Here is a 17,597-nt window from a genome sequence, read left to right on the forward strand (position 1 = left end):
GTTCTGGAAGGGCTTCTTTACTGCTGTGGGCGGATCCTCCTACCTAACCTTACCTTCCTAACCTTAGCTTCCTTCCCACTTCCCCTTATCCAGCCCAGAGCCCTGAAACCAAAGGAGGGGACTGAGGTCTGGCTGTTCACTGTGGTGGGAAGGCAGAAGGGAGGTGGGAGAGCTAGCATGGGGCCAGAAGTTGTGTTCTCTGGCTCAGGCTCAGTGTGTGCCAGGAGTACCTGCCCTTATTTAATTACTCAGGTAATTCTTTCACTGAGCCAAAAAGATCGTTCATAATTCTCAAAACTAAGAATTTGGACATGTAATTGTTGAAGACAGTGTCAGAATATGGTGTCTTCATATTACTAAAACTGAACAACTTCCCAATTCCCTTGAAATGGCCACTGTTTGGGGAAGCGTCAACTTACCTCTCCAATGGAGAAGCCTCCTTTGCAACGCACAGAGGCACACAGCGCCTTCTTTCCTTCAGACACTCACGCAAGACTCTAGCAGAGGACTGGTGTGAACCTAGCACCGGAAGTAGTACTGGTATGTACCCAGCATTCAAACGGTGTCTCCCCAGCACCAGTCTCATGGGACTCGGGCTACTGCTCCGAGTCTGAGTCTCCAATCTTCCTCTCTGTACTGTCTGTCCAATGATTAAGTCCAGTGCTCAAGTCAGCTGGACGGTGACACTAGGTCTCTTGCTTACAGTGACACATTCAGGAAGGCAAAAGGTAAGCCAGTAAAAAGAGAATGCATTGGCAAAGTTTGTTTATCGAAATATATTTTGAAACAGCTTGCCCGGAAGGCAGCCTCCTCATCTTCCCTTGCAGTCAAAGTTGAAACGCCACAGCAGGCCCATGTATAGGTCATGGTATAGCAGCCCTCATTTATCCCCAAGATACTCATTCTACGACCTGAGTATGCCTGTAGCCACAGACAGTACTGAGCCCTCAATACGCCATGCTGCATCTTATGTATACACACTCATGATAAAGTCTAATTTCTAAATTAGCATAGGAGATTGGTAACGACCATAACATGATACTAGAAGCATAACCATTCACTGTTACTAAAGTTATGTGACTACCCCACCACCCGCCCTCAAAGAACCTCATTATACTGTGTTAACCCGACTTCTTCCAGCTGGGCATGGGTAACCGAAGCAGTAGAAGCGAGACAGATAAAGAGGTACCACAGCACTCACATGATAAAAACCAAACCAGCTGCTGACATGGACATGGTTATATGAGCTGAGTTCCGAAAACCTTTTTTTAGAAAAGGGTCTGGAGTGCAGAAATCATAGAGCCACTCAAAGGGCCAATCCATACTCACACAGCTGACTGCATGCCATCGCTACTGACACCAAGGCTGACAACAACAACAATGACGAGACCAAGTCAGCACTCAGAAACACAGGCTCAGGTCAGTGTCCTGACAAACAGGTGGAGACATGGGACACACAAGATCCAGCGACTTTAGCTTCTGGCCAAGCTGAAGTAACAGAGACCAGATATATCATCTCATTCAAATGACAGAAAAAGAAAAAAATAGAGAGAACAGCAATTTCAAGCAATGGCTTCTAGGCAATGGTGGTCCCAGAGAGTCATGGAACAGATGGCATGTGCCCTTGTACTCAAGATGATGCCTTGGAAGTCGGGAAAACTTGGTGCACCCCTGGGCGGGGGAGATGGAACTGAGAGCTTAGAGGATGTGAAACAACTCCTGTAAACAAGACAGAATTCCAGAGAGGAGGCCCAGACAGAAAACTAGCATCTATGAGGGTCTCTCTCAAATCTCAAGCTGAGCGCTGAGAAGCCGGTAGATAGAGAAACCAGTGGGGACACAGGGATGACTCTCCACACCAGTTGGATCAGAGGAAGCCATGCTTGGTACCTACACAGGGCTGGTGCTAGTCCCTGTCCCCACCAATCACTGTGGAATGCTCATCACTCAAAAGGAACTGGGGGAGTTCTCAGAATAGCGGCACTCAGAGTGTGCTGCAATTCACTGAATGTTGCTTAGGCTCCAGCTAACAGATCTTCAGAATAGTTACAGGAATGTGAAACTGCAGTACACAAGAATGCCTCGTTCACAGTATCTGATAACCCAATTCCTAAAATATCATCAGGAGAGATGAGTCCCAGGTTAAGAGTACTGGCTGCTCTTCCAGGGGCCCTGGGGTCAATTCCCAGCATGCACAGGTAGCTCACAACTATCTGTAACTCTAGTTCTAGGGGATTCCATGCCATCTTCTGGCCTTTCTGGGTACTGGGCACACATGTGATACAAAGACATACAGACAGGCAAACTACCCATACACATTAAAAAAAAAAAAACACCTTAAAAAAAACTTAAAAAAAAATCACCAGGCATGCAAAGAAGCCTAAATGAATGGGAGGGGGAAAAAGAGCTGGCACAATGGCGCCTTCCTGTAATCCCAGCACTCAGGGAGGCAGAGGCAGATCTCTGTGAGTTCAAGACCACCTTGGTCTACAAAAGGAAGTCCAGGACAGCCAATGCTATACAGAGAAACCCTGCCTCAAAAAATCAGAGAGAGAGAGAGAGAGAGAGAGAGAGAGAGAGAATCAATTGGAACCAAACCAAAACTGACACACTAGAGTTAGCAGAGAAAGACATTTTGAGACTGTTATTATAACTGCATTCCATATGTTCAAAAAATTAAATAGAGACAAGGAATATGTTTTTAAAGATACAAATCAAGATTCCAGCAAGAAAACTACATTGTCAGAGATTATTACACATTACAGACGAAAACAGCAGTGAACTTGAGAACAGTGATAAATAGTATCTAAGATAAAACAGTGGGGAGAAAAAAAGAGTAAAAGTGAGCAGAATACCAGTGAGCTGTAGGGTAATGTCAAGTGTCTTCTATATATGTGACTTAAGTTCTCAAAGGCTGAAGAGGGAGATTGAAGCAGAGGGTGAGAGGGTAGAAGGGGAAAGAAAAAGAAAAAGAAAGAAAGAAAGAAAGAAAGAAAGAAAGAAAGAAAGAAAGAAAGAAAGAAAGAAAGTTCAATGTCAGGCTGCATGTAGTCAGTGGTTATCAGAAAAGTCTAAAAGGATACATGAGGTGGGGGTGGAGGGGTGAGGGACACTTTATGCACCAAGAAGGGAAAATAAGGGGCAGCAGAGCTCTTCCCTAAAGCAATAGAGCAAGAAGACAATGGAGTGCTCAGCACACACTAGGCCCTGGTTCAATTCCCAGCCCTAAGGCAAAAACACAAAACAAAACAAACAAACATTGGCATAACATCTGTAAAGTTCTGAAATAAAAACTTACACTAAGTATTAGTTTAGAATTATATACCCACGGATAATATCTTTAAAAGCAAGCTAAAGAGGTTCATTCTATCTATCTATCTATCTATCTATCTATCTATCTATCTATCTATCTATCTACATACATACATACAAAAGCTAACAGAATTTATCACTAGCAGATCCTCATGACAAAAACGTTAATGGAAATTCTTCAGGAATACGGGAGATGGCATTGGGTGAAAATGTGGCCTGACACAAGAGAATGATAGACACGAACAGGACATGGGCAACTACCAAGACTTTTGCCATACAGATCCCTTTGAAGACAACTGACTTGTTTAAACAAAAATGACAATAAGCCCGAGAGAATTATGAGGAAAAAAAATAATCCTTGTTACTCTGGAATGATACAACAGGCATATGGAAATTTCCTTTACTAAAAAACATGGCTCTTCACTGGGCTCACAAGGTAACTAAAACTCCCACATCTTTCTCTTTGGTCTTCAACTTAGGGTCAGAGCTGGATGTCCTGGTGCCCCCCTTTAATCCCAACACTCAGGAGGCAGAAGCAGGCTGGTCTCCTACATACTGAGACCCTGTCTCAAACATAGGTTCCAACTCTGCTTAACTACGCACAGGCGTGTTAGTCATTCAAGGAAGGTCCGTGCAATAACCAGTGGCTTATCTCACTCCCCTTCAAGCCTGAAAGTATGTAGACAATGTTCTGCTCAACACACTCTCCCCTCCAAACAAAACAAATGGGAACTCGAAGTTCCAGGGAGCAGCTATTCATTGCTTTACACCTGCCATCACCTACCTGGATACCAGCAGCAGAAAGTCCTCCACAGAAGCAACTGTCTCGAAGGGAATTGGCCTGCACACCTCAAGCAAGCACTTCAGCTACCTAGCAGAGCCGGAACTCCCATGATAACCGCCTAGACCGGCTCAGCCAAGACTGCGCATGGCATGCCTCTTACTTCCCTCTATTTAAAACCAAAGCTTGAGCCAGTTCCCAGAGGGTGGACTGCAAATGCTCAGTGGAGTTTGTGTCCCATTCCAGCTAGCTCTGGTGATTAAATTCCCTCCCCGCCTTTCCGCCATTATCCCTGCTTTCTTTGGAGTTAAGTGACCTGACATGTTGGAACCCTCGGAGTTAGGCCTCTGGCCTAGGACTCTAAGGGCAGAGGTGAGACATCCAGAGATTCGCACAGCCTTGACATCAGCACAGCTGCTGTGAGGACCAAGGGGCCTGCCTTTCGATCTTGGCTCTGCCTCTGGTCTGCTGGTTACCACCCTCTCTGGGGTTCAGCCTCCTCGTTCATGCCATGGGGAGAGAAATAGCCATCTCACGGAAGCCTTAAGAATTCTATGGGAGTAGTACAATTTTTAAAATTGGGGGTCCTGGGATAAAAGGCAAATGGGAAATCTTTATATTACTTTTGTAACTCTTTTATAAGCCTAAAGTATGCCAAAATAAAGGACAAATAAAGGGAAAATGTTATTTTAGTTTTATATGTTTCTATGTATGTACATATGTATGTATGTCTCTGAGGTATCTGGTATATTCAGGAAATGGTGTATTCTGTCTGATTGAACAAATGTGCCGGTGAATATAATTTTTTTTTAAAGATTTTATTTTTAAGTATGTGTTTATATGCATGAGAAGAGGATGTGTGTGCATAATGGGTGCAGTACCCGAGGAGGCCAGAAAAGGATACCAGAACTCCTGGAGCTGGAGTTGCAATGGTCATAAGCCAACCAATGTAGGTGCTAGAAATCAAACTTGGGTCTTCTGAGTCATTCTGCTCTTAATGCCTGAGCATCTCGCCAGCTCCTGGTTAATGTGAAATTTCCCTAAGAAGCAGGAATATTACTATACATACGTTCAAGCCTCAGGGAGAAAGAGGATTGAGTTGAGCTGTTGTTTTCACAGGCCTCCACTGATATCTAAGATGTACATAATACACACACATGGTCAGTACAACAGGTCTGTGTGGAAACGCCTTCATTTCCCTGGGCTTCTTGCTGTTCAGCCTGACGGTCAAGAACATCACCTTCAGGGTTTCTAAGATGCCCCTGAACCCTTGGCACCCCACCATGGGCTACTGAACTACTCCAACCCCAGCCAACCTACCCAGTCTGACTCCTTTCTGCCTCACAGCATTACATACTCATAGCAACTTCAGGAAGGTATGGCGTCTTCCCCGAAGGGCCAAGTAAAGACACTTAGAATGACAGACACACTGCACTGGCAGGTGCTCACCCACACCACACGCAGCAACCCTTGGCTTCCCAGGGAAGGCACACTGGAGTGGGCAAGCATACGCCCATTCCCTTACACTGAGGCTCAGCCCAACTCCAACCAGACCCTACAGGCCAACTGTGTCCACACGTCTGAGTGGTTGCAGAACTATTCCATCATGAATACAAACATTCTGTAGAGAAGGGAGATGTGCATTACCATTAGCCTTCCCTCCCCCATCTCTTGAAAAGGTCCCCGTTAATACAATAGCTTATCTAACAGGATGTCTTGGCTCAGCCAGCCATGAGTTTGGCAAAGTAATGGACCCGTTCATCCTTTTCTTCCCAAGGCTGGTGCTGTGGATGTTAAAAGTCTTGGCAATACAAAAAGAAGGTAAGGTGTCAAGATGGTGGACAGAGGGCTAAGAGGCATGACTATGTTTCCTAAGTTGTCACAGAGACTTGCAGTAACTTAGAGATCACAAAACTAGGGTCACAGCTTTGGCATGGCAATGGTACAAGCTTGCTGGGAAGTGTGGAAGAGGCCTGATGACTGATGTTGGCAAGCATCTTCTCAGAAGTCCACTCCCTTCCCAGAGGAACTGTGGGGCTGTGTAGCATGGTGTCAACTGGCAAGCCAGGATACTCTTGGTCTCCGTGAGTATACGGGGCTGCTTCTGATGTTCTCTGTGGGCCCTAGGCCCTCTTCCTGTCCTCTTGCAGACCCTCACAGAGCTACTCACCACTCTGCTGGCCCAGCAGAAGATGGACAGTGGCTCAACCCTGTCCCCCTCGAGCCAGATAGAAATGGGAACACAAGAGCAAGAGAGAAACTTGTAGACCCATTCAGCCAAAATCAATCATCCTCCTGCTCCTCACACATATGTAATGACACCTGCATAGGGGCAGATCTCCTGCTGAAGTACCACAAGGAAGGAAAATGCACTGGAGACCTCAGGACCATGGGCCTGTGAGTGGACATGGGCCATCTGGAACCCCAGCTTTTGTGGAACACAGATGGTTGCTGGCCAGGCACCAGACTGGATGGGGAAAGGGGGAATCAGGTAAATATTCAGAGTCTCCCCAGGACTCTGTGAGATCTAGGTCTCTAAGGAGCCATTCTCAAAAGCATCTCTGTAATGTTTGAAGCCACAGGAGATTCTAGAGCTGATATTTTCAGGGAGACCTGAAGCCAGAAAAGAGGGGCCACCTGCCTAACGGGACATAGCAGAGCCATAGCCAGGCTGTCTCTTCCAATGCACAACTGAGCGCTTGGCCTCAGATGCTGTTCCTTTCACTCCCATCCTTACCGCTGACATGAACCCACAGGGTCACTAATGTGTCATCAGACCAGGAAGGTTCCACCTGCTAAGACACCTGCACCCCCACCCCACCCCTGAGGAAACACGCAATGGGGAATGCCAAGGGTCAGTACAGCTCTGCCTGGTTCCTGGGAAAGTCATCGATCAGCATGGCCTCAGCACCCAACGGCCTGACAAGAAGGGCCTCTAGAATGTTCTAGCCCTACATGCGGCAGGGGAAGACTCCAGGAACCAAGGGGTTTCTTTGGGAACACATGAAGAACACAAGAAGATTATGCATTGGGGTTTCACAGGTCAGGCCTGGGCAGCCGCTTGACCCAGAGCAGTGCCTGAGAACCCCACTTCCTCTCCTCCCCCTAATATCTTTCTCTCCTCTGCATAAACTATCCGTTGCTGTGTAACCATCTACCACCAGTAATTGTCACCATGGCTTAAAACAATGCCCCTTTATAACCTCTCAGTCCCTGGGGGCTAGGAATCCAGGCATGGCTATGGGTTGGAGACTCCTCCTGGTGTCTCACAAGGTCACAAATGAGGTGTCTGCTGGGCTGCGTTTCTCTTCTGAAATCCTCCTCCAAGCTCAGAAAACTGCAGACAGAATTCGGGTCCCCGTGGGTGCAGGTGTGGAATCTCACGCTCTTGCTGGGTGGTGGCTGTATTTTCTTCTTAGAGGCCAGCCACAGCTCCCAGCCACAGAACTCCTCTCTGTACACACTTCTACATGGTGGGGCAGCTTATGTCTTTGAGGCCTGGAGGAACAGCTTTCTAATACAACAATCAAGAGGGGCGCGGGAGATGGCTCAGTGGGTGAAGGGCTTGCCACACAAGCGTGAGGATGTGAGTTCAGATCCCCACTGCCTGTGTGAAAAGTCAAATGCCTATAAATCTTAGCACAGGAAGTGGAGAAAGGAGAATCCCCCGGGGCTCACTTAGCAGCTAATCTAGCCAATCAGTGAGCTCCAGGTTCACTGAGGAAACCCTGTCTCAAAAAATATGGTGGAGAGCAGTGTCCTTCGGGGGAGCTAGAGTTGGGGAAATAAGGGGTGGACACGGTCAAAGTACACTTGTAGACATGTGTGACATTTTTAAAGAATAAACTTTAATTGATAAAAAGAAATAGTCAAGGCACAAACTATCCTGCTACCTTTCCCAGTGACACGACTCAGCTAAACGAGCGACCTCCTGCCACCTCTGCCATACCGTATAGGCTAGCAGCAAGTCACAAGTTCCGCCTGCAGTCAGGGGAAGGACATCTGAGAAGCTGGGACTCACAGTGACAGGCTTGCAAGAGAGGCAGCTTTCCACCTCACAAGCATTTCCCTTCCCCCTCCTGCTGCTGGGACTGGGGCTGATCCCCTGGAACTCTACCTCACAGGTCTCCTAACCATCAGACCTTTCTCCCTGCAGGGATGAAGGCAGAACGGAGGGCTACTCTGCGGTGTCTATGGGACCAGGCACTGGGGCGCACCTCTGCCTAGCTCCCCACGCCACACCTGGACCCCCAAACAGCAGATGCCAGGCGATGCCGGCTCTATCAGCCCTTCTGTTGTTCTCAGGGCTGGAGAAGAGCACTTTTCCTAGCCCCCACATGGGGGGGGGGTCCTCCATTTTCTGGTGTGCATAGAAAAGGACCAGGTCTGGCCAGGTGCCTGGTCCAGGCCTCCTACTCCTTGTGATCTGGGCAGTGCCCTGAAGTATTCTGGTGGGGTGTAGGGAAGGGAAGGAAGCCCAGTGAATCAGAGCTAAGGACCTCCAGGCTCCAGGGCTGCATGCAGGATGTGCTGAGAACTTCAAAATAACCTGGGGGTGTTCTCTCCAGAAAAAGCAGAGGGCTCAGTTCCAGGTGTGACTTTATTACCGCGGCATCTGTAGACTCCCGGGAGAGGGAGACGATGAAGGGTTCAGCATCACTCAAAACCCACACAGGAAGCACTCCGGCAGTGGAGATGACGGAGGTCCTCCAGCAAGCACCAGGCAGTCCTCCTTTTCCCCCTGCTGCCCGACTGGGCCACAGTCCATTTCTTGTCCTTCACAATCACAACATACTATGCCCAAGAACCAGCAACAGTTTGACAGAACCTTCAGCCTTTAATTGGACTTGGTCAGAACCCTGGGACGGATAGCACCACTACCTAGAACTGCCAAAGCGTCCTGGCTCTAGAAGCCCCGTGGGAGGCCAGCAAGCCCCTTAAGGTGGCGCCCTAGCGTGGCTGCTGTGCGAGCCTGTGCTGGAGGCAGGCAGCACCGCCCTCCCTGACTCAGCACATCCTTGGTCTCTCTCTTCCCTTTGGCTACACCTGTGGCTCCCTCCTGGCCTGCTGGTCAGGGGAGAAAAATGAGAAACATGGTCTACATGCCTCCATTGCTTAGTCCTATGCCCAACTCCCTGTTCATCAAAGGGTCAAGGTAAGATGTCCTCTGTCTGACCTGCTTCGGTCACTTGGACCTTCAGATGGGCCACATCCTACCTTTGTCTCCTAACCCACGAGCACGGGCCTCCTGTGTTAGAACCTCCATGGGTTGTCACTCTCTACAGGAAAGGCTCAGATACCAGCCTGGCCCTGCCATCTTCTGTAGGCCCTACTCCTACACCTGCAGGGGACCAGGGTCCAGCGGCCCTGAGCCAGGCTCAGTTCTCTAGGGGCCCTAAGCCCTCTACTGCACCCCCATGCCTGTAGCTGTTTTCCCACTCACCTAAAACCTCTGAGAAGCTTTCCAGGACCCCCTCAAGCAGACCACGGCCACAGCCTTGCTTCTGTATATAATGCTTCCTATTTATAACAACCTCTCCGGCAGTGGGGCTTCTTCCTACTTACCTTAGGCCGAGTGCTGCTCTGCACAGTCCATGTGCCTCAAGGCACATCACACACAGCTTCTGCCCCTGTAGTCCGTCGGGGAAGATGGGGTGCTCTTCCCCTGAGGGGCTTTGGTGGCCCTCGAGGGGTAAGGCTCTTGAGACGGGTGCTACTTCCTGCCACTGAGGAGTGATGAGCAGGGGCAAACACAGAGCCAGAGGCCCAGCTCTCTATCCCACAGAGCAGTGGCTCCCTTTTGGCTCGACTGCTGTACACGGAAGCCTCCTCTTTCAGAGCCTCCTTTTCTTCAGCTGTCAAAGGGAGGAGCAACTGTGCCATCCTGGGGTGTGGCTTGCAGCTTACCTGAAGAAATGCTCCCTAAGCCTCTACTCATTCTCTGACAGTTGCAAGGTCAAGAGGGGGTGGGGAGGAGGCTCTGTCACAATTTATTGACAAAGCCGACTGGTGCGTGAGCTTTAACCACGTACCAGTGTGCTCACACATTTGATCTCTGAAGCTCCAGCAAGGTCATGACCACTGAGGAACGTGAGTGTGCGTGGTCCTACAGCACCGCAAACACTGTCCCAGCAGCGCGGGTGTGAGCTGGGGCAGCAGCCCAGGACTCGGGAAGTCTGACACAGTGATGGAGCAGGAGCTCGGGCAGGGCCACCTTGGTCACCCACCTTGGTTCTGGCTCCTTCCCTTTCCTGAGCACTGAGTGCCTGAGGGCTGTCACCTTCCTTGCCGCCTTCATCTTAGGCAACCCCTATGTGGAAGAGATGCCTTCTGGTGACAGGAAGTACAGGATGGACCAAACACACATCGGGAGAGGGGTGCCAGGGTGGAGCTGGCTGACCCCTTGATCCTAACCTCCCTCCTCCCAGGTAAGCAATTCACGATGCGGAGAGACAGTGCCGGCCACCACCAGCCTCCTGCATGGAGGAACTGCTCCGTCCTAAAGGCCCATCCTCCCTGTGCTGGGCTCAAAGACCCGCTTACCTTAGGCCCAGTGCTGCTCTGAACAGGGATGCACCTGCCTCTGCCTCCCCGGTGCTGGGATTACAAGCATCTGCCGTCACACCCCACTTCTTATGTGACTTTTGGGGATCAAACTCAGCCAGCTATTCACGTTTGCAAGATGGCTACACTCCTGACTCAGCTGTCTCTCCCACGCCCTGGTGCTCCAAATTCTAATTCTGCTACACGGATGGCAGGCGGGACCAGCTCTCTCCAAGCCTCTTCTTGCCTCATGAACCACAAAATAACAGTCACTGCATGTTTTTCACAGGGTGACCAGGAAGGTACAAAGTTCTCCTGGAGAGCTTGCAGCAGCCAGGTCTGAGCTGGGGACAGCCAGCTGCGGTTCACGGAGGAAGGACACAGGCAGCCGGCCTCTCTACGCATTTCTTGGAGACCACGTTAAAGAATCAATTCTGCCCTCAAGGCCACTCCAGCATCTGTATCATTCAGGACCCAGGCCTGTCCCTTGGGCATGTCACCCCCTGGAGACGGTGCCAGGCCTTGCAAGGTATGTAGGCCCAGTTACCTGGGCTCCCACTGGTCTTGTTACCAAGAGAACAAAATAAATATGTTTTTCTGCTAAAAATAAACTGCACTATTAAAGCAATAAAAAGTATTCATGGCAACAAAAATTTTTTTTCACCCTTTAAAATGATCCTTCTTGGTTCCAAGCAAAAGTTAAAGAAATAATGAAGAAAAATTGACTTTTGAAGCCCAGGCATATGATATAGACCTCTTCAGGAGCCCCGAGAAGCCAGCCAGCATCGGTTCTAGAAACAAAGACTTCCTGACATTCCCAGTCCCCTTGGGACGTCAAGTCCCCAGGCCCTGCCTGGAGCCCCGTTTCCCAGCAGCCTGTCTTTCTGGCTGGAACAAAAGAGCTGCCCATCTCAGGGCGTGTCTGGTACTTCTCCCTGGCAACCCCTGCCAAGAGCGCTTCCATTTTCTCTTCTTAGAAGTGAGAAACAACAACAACGGATCACAGACAGACAGACAGACAGAGACACAAAATGCCCACAAAAGTAGTCCAATCCTGCTTATGGATTTTGCTCTTCTACCTAACCTTTCAGCTCCCTGAAGGGTTCTGCCCCACAATTTATTTAGAGAGACAGGCAGCCCTGTGTGTCCAGCAGCAGTGAGAGACACTGAGTGGAGAAGCTGGGTGTGGAGAGCGGGGTGGGTATAACACTCATGATACCTCTCTCCCAGGTCTGCCAAGGACAGTCTGCAATGAATGTCAGGGCAACACGGACTGATTTTAGGGATGCAGCATGGAAGAAAAGGACAGGAAGCTGTTTTGTTATATTTCTAAAATGATTTATGACCATTTGGGGACTACAAATAATGACAATTGCATTATTTAGAAGCTGGTGATTATTGTGGAGACACTTTAGTTTCTTCTCTCTCCACTGCTAAGTTCTCTTGTGTCCATCTATCTTTGGCATTAACATACTGGTTAACCTTAAGTCTCTGGTCAGGATGTGGTTTGGACCTCTGGTGGTAGTGAGTCTTTTTAAGAGGCAGGACCATGGGTTTAGCACAGGTGGTAGAAAGCTTAATCTAGCATGCAGGAGGCCCTGGATCCAATCCCTGGAACTCAGGAGGTGGAGGTAGGAGGGTTCAAGGTCATTCTCATTTACACAGGGAGTTCAAAGCCAGTGAGGCCTCTATAAGACCCTTTCCACCTTCCTATCACCAACCCTACACAAATAAATAAGACAGACAACAGACAAGGAGGACGTTGATCCACTGGAAATGGTCCTGTGGTAATGTGACCTCATGCTCTCATAATCACTCCCATCTCTGTGGCCACTGTGATGTCATCTGCTATGAGAGCCTCACCAGAACTGAGCCAATGCCAGCACTGTGTCCTTGCCCCTCCAGAATGTGAGCTAAATAAATCTGCTTTCCTTACCGAGCTCGCTTGACTCAGGTGTTTCATTATAGTAACAGAAAGCACAGCTATACTCATCTCAGCGTCCATGTGATTCTCTCCTACACACTTCCTGAAACAAACAAACAAATCAAGGGCTCTATGTCTGTACCCAACATCCAAGGTTCTCTCTCTTGTGCTAGCATGGGGTGTGGGGGCAGAGGGGGAGAAAATTAAAAAAGAAAAGGCAAGATGAGCAACTTGGCACAGAGCAGTGAGGTGCTCTAGTCCAGGTCTCCAAAAGATCTGCTCTGGTCTGATGTGTCCTTTCCCACCTCTGGTAGTATAGAAACACCCCCACATTTCTTCAGAGATATAAAGGGAGTTGGGGGATCCTTAGGAGTATCAGGTCCTTGGGCATGATCATGGCAAAATGATGCAATTCTCAGGAAAAAAAAAAAAAAAAAACTTCCAAGTATCCTCAGTAAGAAGCATCTGGCATGAGAAAGTGGCAGGTGCCAGGATGAAGGAATGCTCCACAAAGCCGCCTTGACTCCCTTCACTGGTAATCTGCTGACAGGCCATCAACAAATCTCACACATCAAGGATGTCACCATTTTCAAATCAAGATCTTTGGTGAGCACATCCAGCCCACAGATGGGAGGAGGGAGCAAGAGGGAGCAGGAGATGACTAAGATACAATCCTCTCAAAGTGCTTTGGTCACCCACTCAGGCACTTAAAACTCACCCCAAAATCCTTAAATTAAAATCTGTAGTTGACTGAGACAACAGAAGGGGGGGGGGTCATGGGACAGCACGTGACCGAGTATGTTTTAAAATGCTCATTATAAAAGTCAAAGCTGCGTCTGTCTGTGTCCCGACAGGCCTGGGAGTTGCCAGGAGGAGAACATATCTGCAAGGGACAGCAGGCACATCACCAAACTCATAAAGGGCTGTTATGTGCTGGTGTGTAGGGTGGCTGCAGGGGGAATGGGGCTTGGCCTGTGGACAGATGTTCCTTAACCCTTAATTGGAGAGGACGTGGAGGCCAGTTTCCGCAGAGTGCCAGCCACCCAGGGCCCTGACGGCATCGGTTCTCAACCTGTGGTTTTGAGAGATGCCCCGGGTCACAGATCAGATATCCTGCATATCAGATATTTATATTACGATCCGTAACAGTAGCAAAATTACAGTTATGAAGCAGCAATGAAGTAATTTTATGGTTGGATGGGTCGCCACCACATGAGGAACTGCGCTAAAGGGTCGCAGCTTTAGGGAGGTTGAACACCACTGCCTTAGAGTCACTGTTGACCGCTGCACAGAGCTGGAGTTAAGGGAAGAGGACATTCTCTGGAATCTACCCCTACCCCTTGGCACCCAGGCCTACAGAGGCACCTGGCCTGCAGCCTCAGTGTGCGACAGCAGACAGCTCACCTTGCATCTCTCAATTCTTCCTCCCCGCCCCCACCTCCACCACACACACCGAGATGTGTCGTCTGGTGAAGGCTAGAGCCCCTCGAAGGCTCTGGTAACTTGGGAGGAAGATGGCAACCTTGCAGGAGCACTGTCCCTGAGACACCTGCTCCTGCCTGTCTTTTTCGGTGTGCGTCTGGTGTGCGTCACCCTCTTGCGCTCCCCACCATTGCCCTCCGTGTTAGGGCTAACCAGAAAGACCCAGACAGGAAGTACCTCACCCTAGGTCCACAGCACCCGCCCAGGATCCCACGTCATGCGGGGCTGGCACTGCCAGCCAGTCTATAGTCCGTAGGCCAGGTGCTATACCACTCACTCGGCTGGCATGCTCTCTTCAAGCCTGGAGGTATCTTCTAGTGGGTGGGCACTCAAAGGTGACCCATTTGGACCAGCTCCTTGGTACTTCTGGAGGCCTCACGCCTACCTGTGGTTGATTATCTGCCCCAAGGTAGCTTCTTCCTTACCCTGCTCCAAGCCTGACATTCCTCCTGGGAATCCAGCTGTCTCTGCCCACCAGTCTGGAGGGATGCCACCACAAAACCAGGAATAGAGATCAGGAGAAGGCTGTGTCCTTCCAGCTGCCTCCGTCCCCTGTCACCAGCAGACTCAGCTCCTATAGGCAAGCTTATGTTTCAGCATTCAGGTGCATCTGGCTCAAGTGCCCTAGTATAGAGGGCAAGGGGGCCTCCAAGATCACATGGGAAGGGAGAGCTAGGGTAGGGTTTAGATCAGACGTCAGGGTCCTCCCTCCACAGCACAGGCTGCAGAGGATGCTGGGATGCAAAACTGTGCAGAGGTAAGATAGAACGGGGCGGCAGCAGCCTCACCGCACCGGGCTTGAGGATATATATAGCCTGCAACTCGCAGACACCGGGAGCTCTGTAAACCTGAGGTAAACGACTCAACAATGACACAACTAAGAGGAAGGAATTATTCAGGGACTTCAGGCTGTCTGCCAGAAGAGAGCAACGTGGCCGGCCGTCAATCTCGCTGCTAGATTATGTTCCAAGGGCCCAGGAACCCTGCCCCCAACCAACTAGCCGGGCATTCCCACCCGATCACCCAAACAAGCTATTCCTGAGCCCATATTTTCTCTCAAAGAGGTTCCAGACTTGGCTTCCCACACTGAAGGTCATCCTATTCCCAATGCCACACTAGTGGAAAATGGTAGACAGGTGTGGATTCCTGCTCCCAAAGTGCTCACAACTCACAGTGGGTCTCTGGACAAGCCCTCCCCCTTCCCTGGAGCTCTCTCCCCACATGAGCACGCAGGGAAAGGTAGGCTCTCATTTCTGTGACTTCAGACCTGCAGGGGTTGTCAGAACTCTTAGCAGGGGGCTTCCGCCCATCAGCCCAGTTTCTAAGGGAGCCCAGAGTTTTCACTCAAACTCACCACTAATGATTCTTTACAGAACTGTGTTCAGGCTTGGAATAAACAAATGTTCTTTGAGACTCTAGCAAAAGTCTGGGTTCTAGGGTAAAAAGGAGGCCTAAGGGCTGCTTCCGGCCACTCATTATTCAGAGACACAAGCCGAGTGTCAAAGAAGCCTCAAATTAGGCAAACAACAACGCAGTTGAGACTTCCATCCCAAGGCTGTTGTACCCTGCTGGTTCCCTCCAAGGGCTGAGGTGCACCCAAATCCTCTCCACACAGCGGGGAATGGAGGTGTCCTTTGTGACCTGGGGATCTAATCAGACCCAGCTGTCTAATCCAGCTGGGCGGGGTGTGATGGGAAATGTCCCAAACCCAGCTCTCCAGGACAGGGAAACACTTCTACCACCGGGATCCCAAGCCTCCATCTCAGGTACTGAGCAGACCGGAGGTGGCCATGTGACCTCCACAGCCCACAGGAACACGTCATAGCCGCACTGTGCCTGAGCCCTCCAGGTCCTCCCACAGCCTTCCTTCTCTTGGCCTCTAAACCAGCTAGCAGGACTGGTTTACAGAGCTAGAGCTGGGGATCCCGCCCCCCTGGGGATCCCCTTTTTCTCCAGCAGAAATGCTCAGAGCCCAGCCTGTCTCTTAACCCTCTGGTGATGAGGCTCCTGGACCGAGGCTCTCGTGGAGCCAGCCACTCCTTTCTACAGGTATCGGAGGGGTCGCTGCTCTTCAATCTGGGCTTGCCACCTTGGACCAACCTGGGGATTGGGGAGGCTCCTGAGGAGCAAAGAAACCCTCAGTCTCCCCTTCCTTGGGCTCTGGCTGGCTGCCACGGTGACCTCCCCTCCCCCAAGAAGGGCGGTGAGCTGGGAGATGGGGGGTGGGAGAATCCACCGGCTCCACTGATGCTCTCTGGAGGGGGCAGGGAAGCTAGGCAGGGCGTGTCGCCTAGGCCTTTCTCTGCCCACTGCCAAGCTCCTTGACACGAGATGCCTCTGTACCATCCCCCAAGTCATCTGCTACGGGGAGAATCTTCACTTTCACGATCCACACCCCTGAGCCCCAAAGAGGCTGCTAATAATGCATTAGCGAAGGACACCGGGTCTAGAATCTTCTGCCCATTCGGATGTAAGACACAGGAGCTAAGTGCTAAGTGCCCCGTTCCTCACCTGCACCCACTCTTTTCAAAAAGGGACAGGTGTGTCCCCCATTTCCCAGCGACCATCTGCTCCTGAGCTGGACCGGTCCAGGCAGGGTCCGCAAGGAACCCCTCGGGCGCAACCTTGAGGAGGGGGCAACCAGCCCCCAGCCCCACCTCACTCTCTCAAGAGAGGCTCCTGTCCCCTCGCCCACATCCTCCGCCGGCACCCAGACACCTGCAGGGTGCTCCGCAGCCGGTGCCGCAGTGCGAGCTAGTCAGCGAGCCCGCGAGCCCGGCGCCCAGAGCTGCCGAGCCAGCCGCCGCCCTCAGTCCTCCCGGACGCACCTGCACCGGGTACCCCTACCCAGATCCCACCCTCACCCTCATCCCCTGACCCCGAAGCAGTCCCCATCCTTTCCCCCCGCCCCGGGTCCTCTCCAGCCCGGCCCCGCCCGAGCCGGCCCCTTCTCTCCATCTGCATCCCTCTCCTCCACCGGGGCGTGGAAGGGCCTCGGCGAGTCCGGGCTGGGAGGGTCCCCAGTGGGGTGGTTGAATGGGCGGCGTGGGGAAAAAGGACTCGGCTCCGAGCCGAGAGAATACGCCGAGTACTCACCGCTCTGCTCCCCCAGGAACACCAACTTGAATTTTCGCAGCGGGTTCCCAAAATCTCCCCCTGCGGACATGGTGCTGGCAGCTGGGGCCGGGAGAGGAGGAGGAGGAGGAGGAGGAAGCGGCGAAGGAGCAGGGAGGGGAGAGGAGGAGGGCGAGGGGAGGCGGCGGGCGGTGCGGGAGCCGGAGGGGGAAGGGCTGGCTGCGCGCGCCCCTGACTCCCCAGCTGCTGCCCGGCCCCGGCCTGCGGCTGCGTGTCCGACGGCGGCGGCGACGGCGGAAAGGGAGGAGGCAGGGTGCGCGGCGCAGCCAAAGGTGGCGCTGGCTGCACGGGCGGCGGGCGCGCTGTGGACGCCCGAGGCTCGGCGCGGGCAGGGAGGCAGGCACGGGCGGAGAGGGGTGCAGGGACCGAGCTGGGCGGAGAAGCGCTCTCGGAGCAGCGCCACGCGCCCCCTCCCGCCCG

The 17,597-nt window shown here is 51.5% G+C and overlaps 1 protein-coding gene across 2 annotated transcripts in view; it reads right to left on the minus strand.

Moving 5' to 3' along the window:
• The window catches only part of Rab6b (RAB6B, member RAS oncogene family), a 61,374-nt gene extending 43,839 nt beyond the window's left edge, over positions 1-17,535 (minus strand). The window contains exon 1 of one of the 2 annotated variants that reach the window (XM_060385410.1): positions 17,139-17,535. In XM_060385410.1, the coding sequence (XP_060241393.1) occupies positions 17,139-17,208 (70 nt within the window). In that variant the 5' untranslated portion in view covers positions 17,209-17,535. Of the gene's footprint in view, positions 1-14,467; positions 14,502-17,138 lie in introns of those variants that run through there. The other variant, XM_060385411.1, reaches the window with a different exon arrangement.
• Between the last annotated feature and the right edge of the window lie 62 nt (positions 17,536-17,597).

This window comes from Meriones unguiculatus, chromosome 6, assembly GCF_030254825.1.
Source record: "Meriones unguiculatus strain TT.TT164.6M chromosome 6, Bangor_MerUng_6.1, whole genome shotgun sequence".
NCBI classification, from domain to species: Eukaryota; Metazoa; Chordata; class Mammalia; order Rodentia; family Muridae; genus Meriones; species Meriones unguiculatus.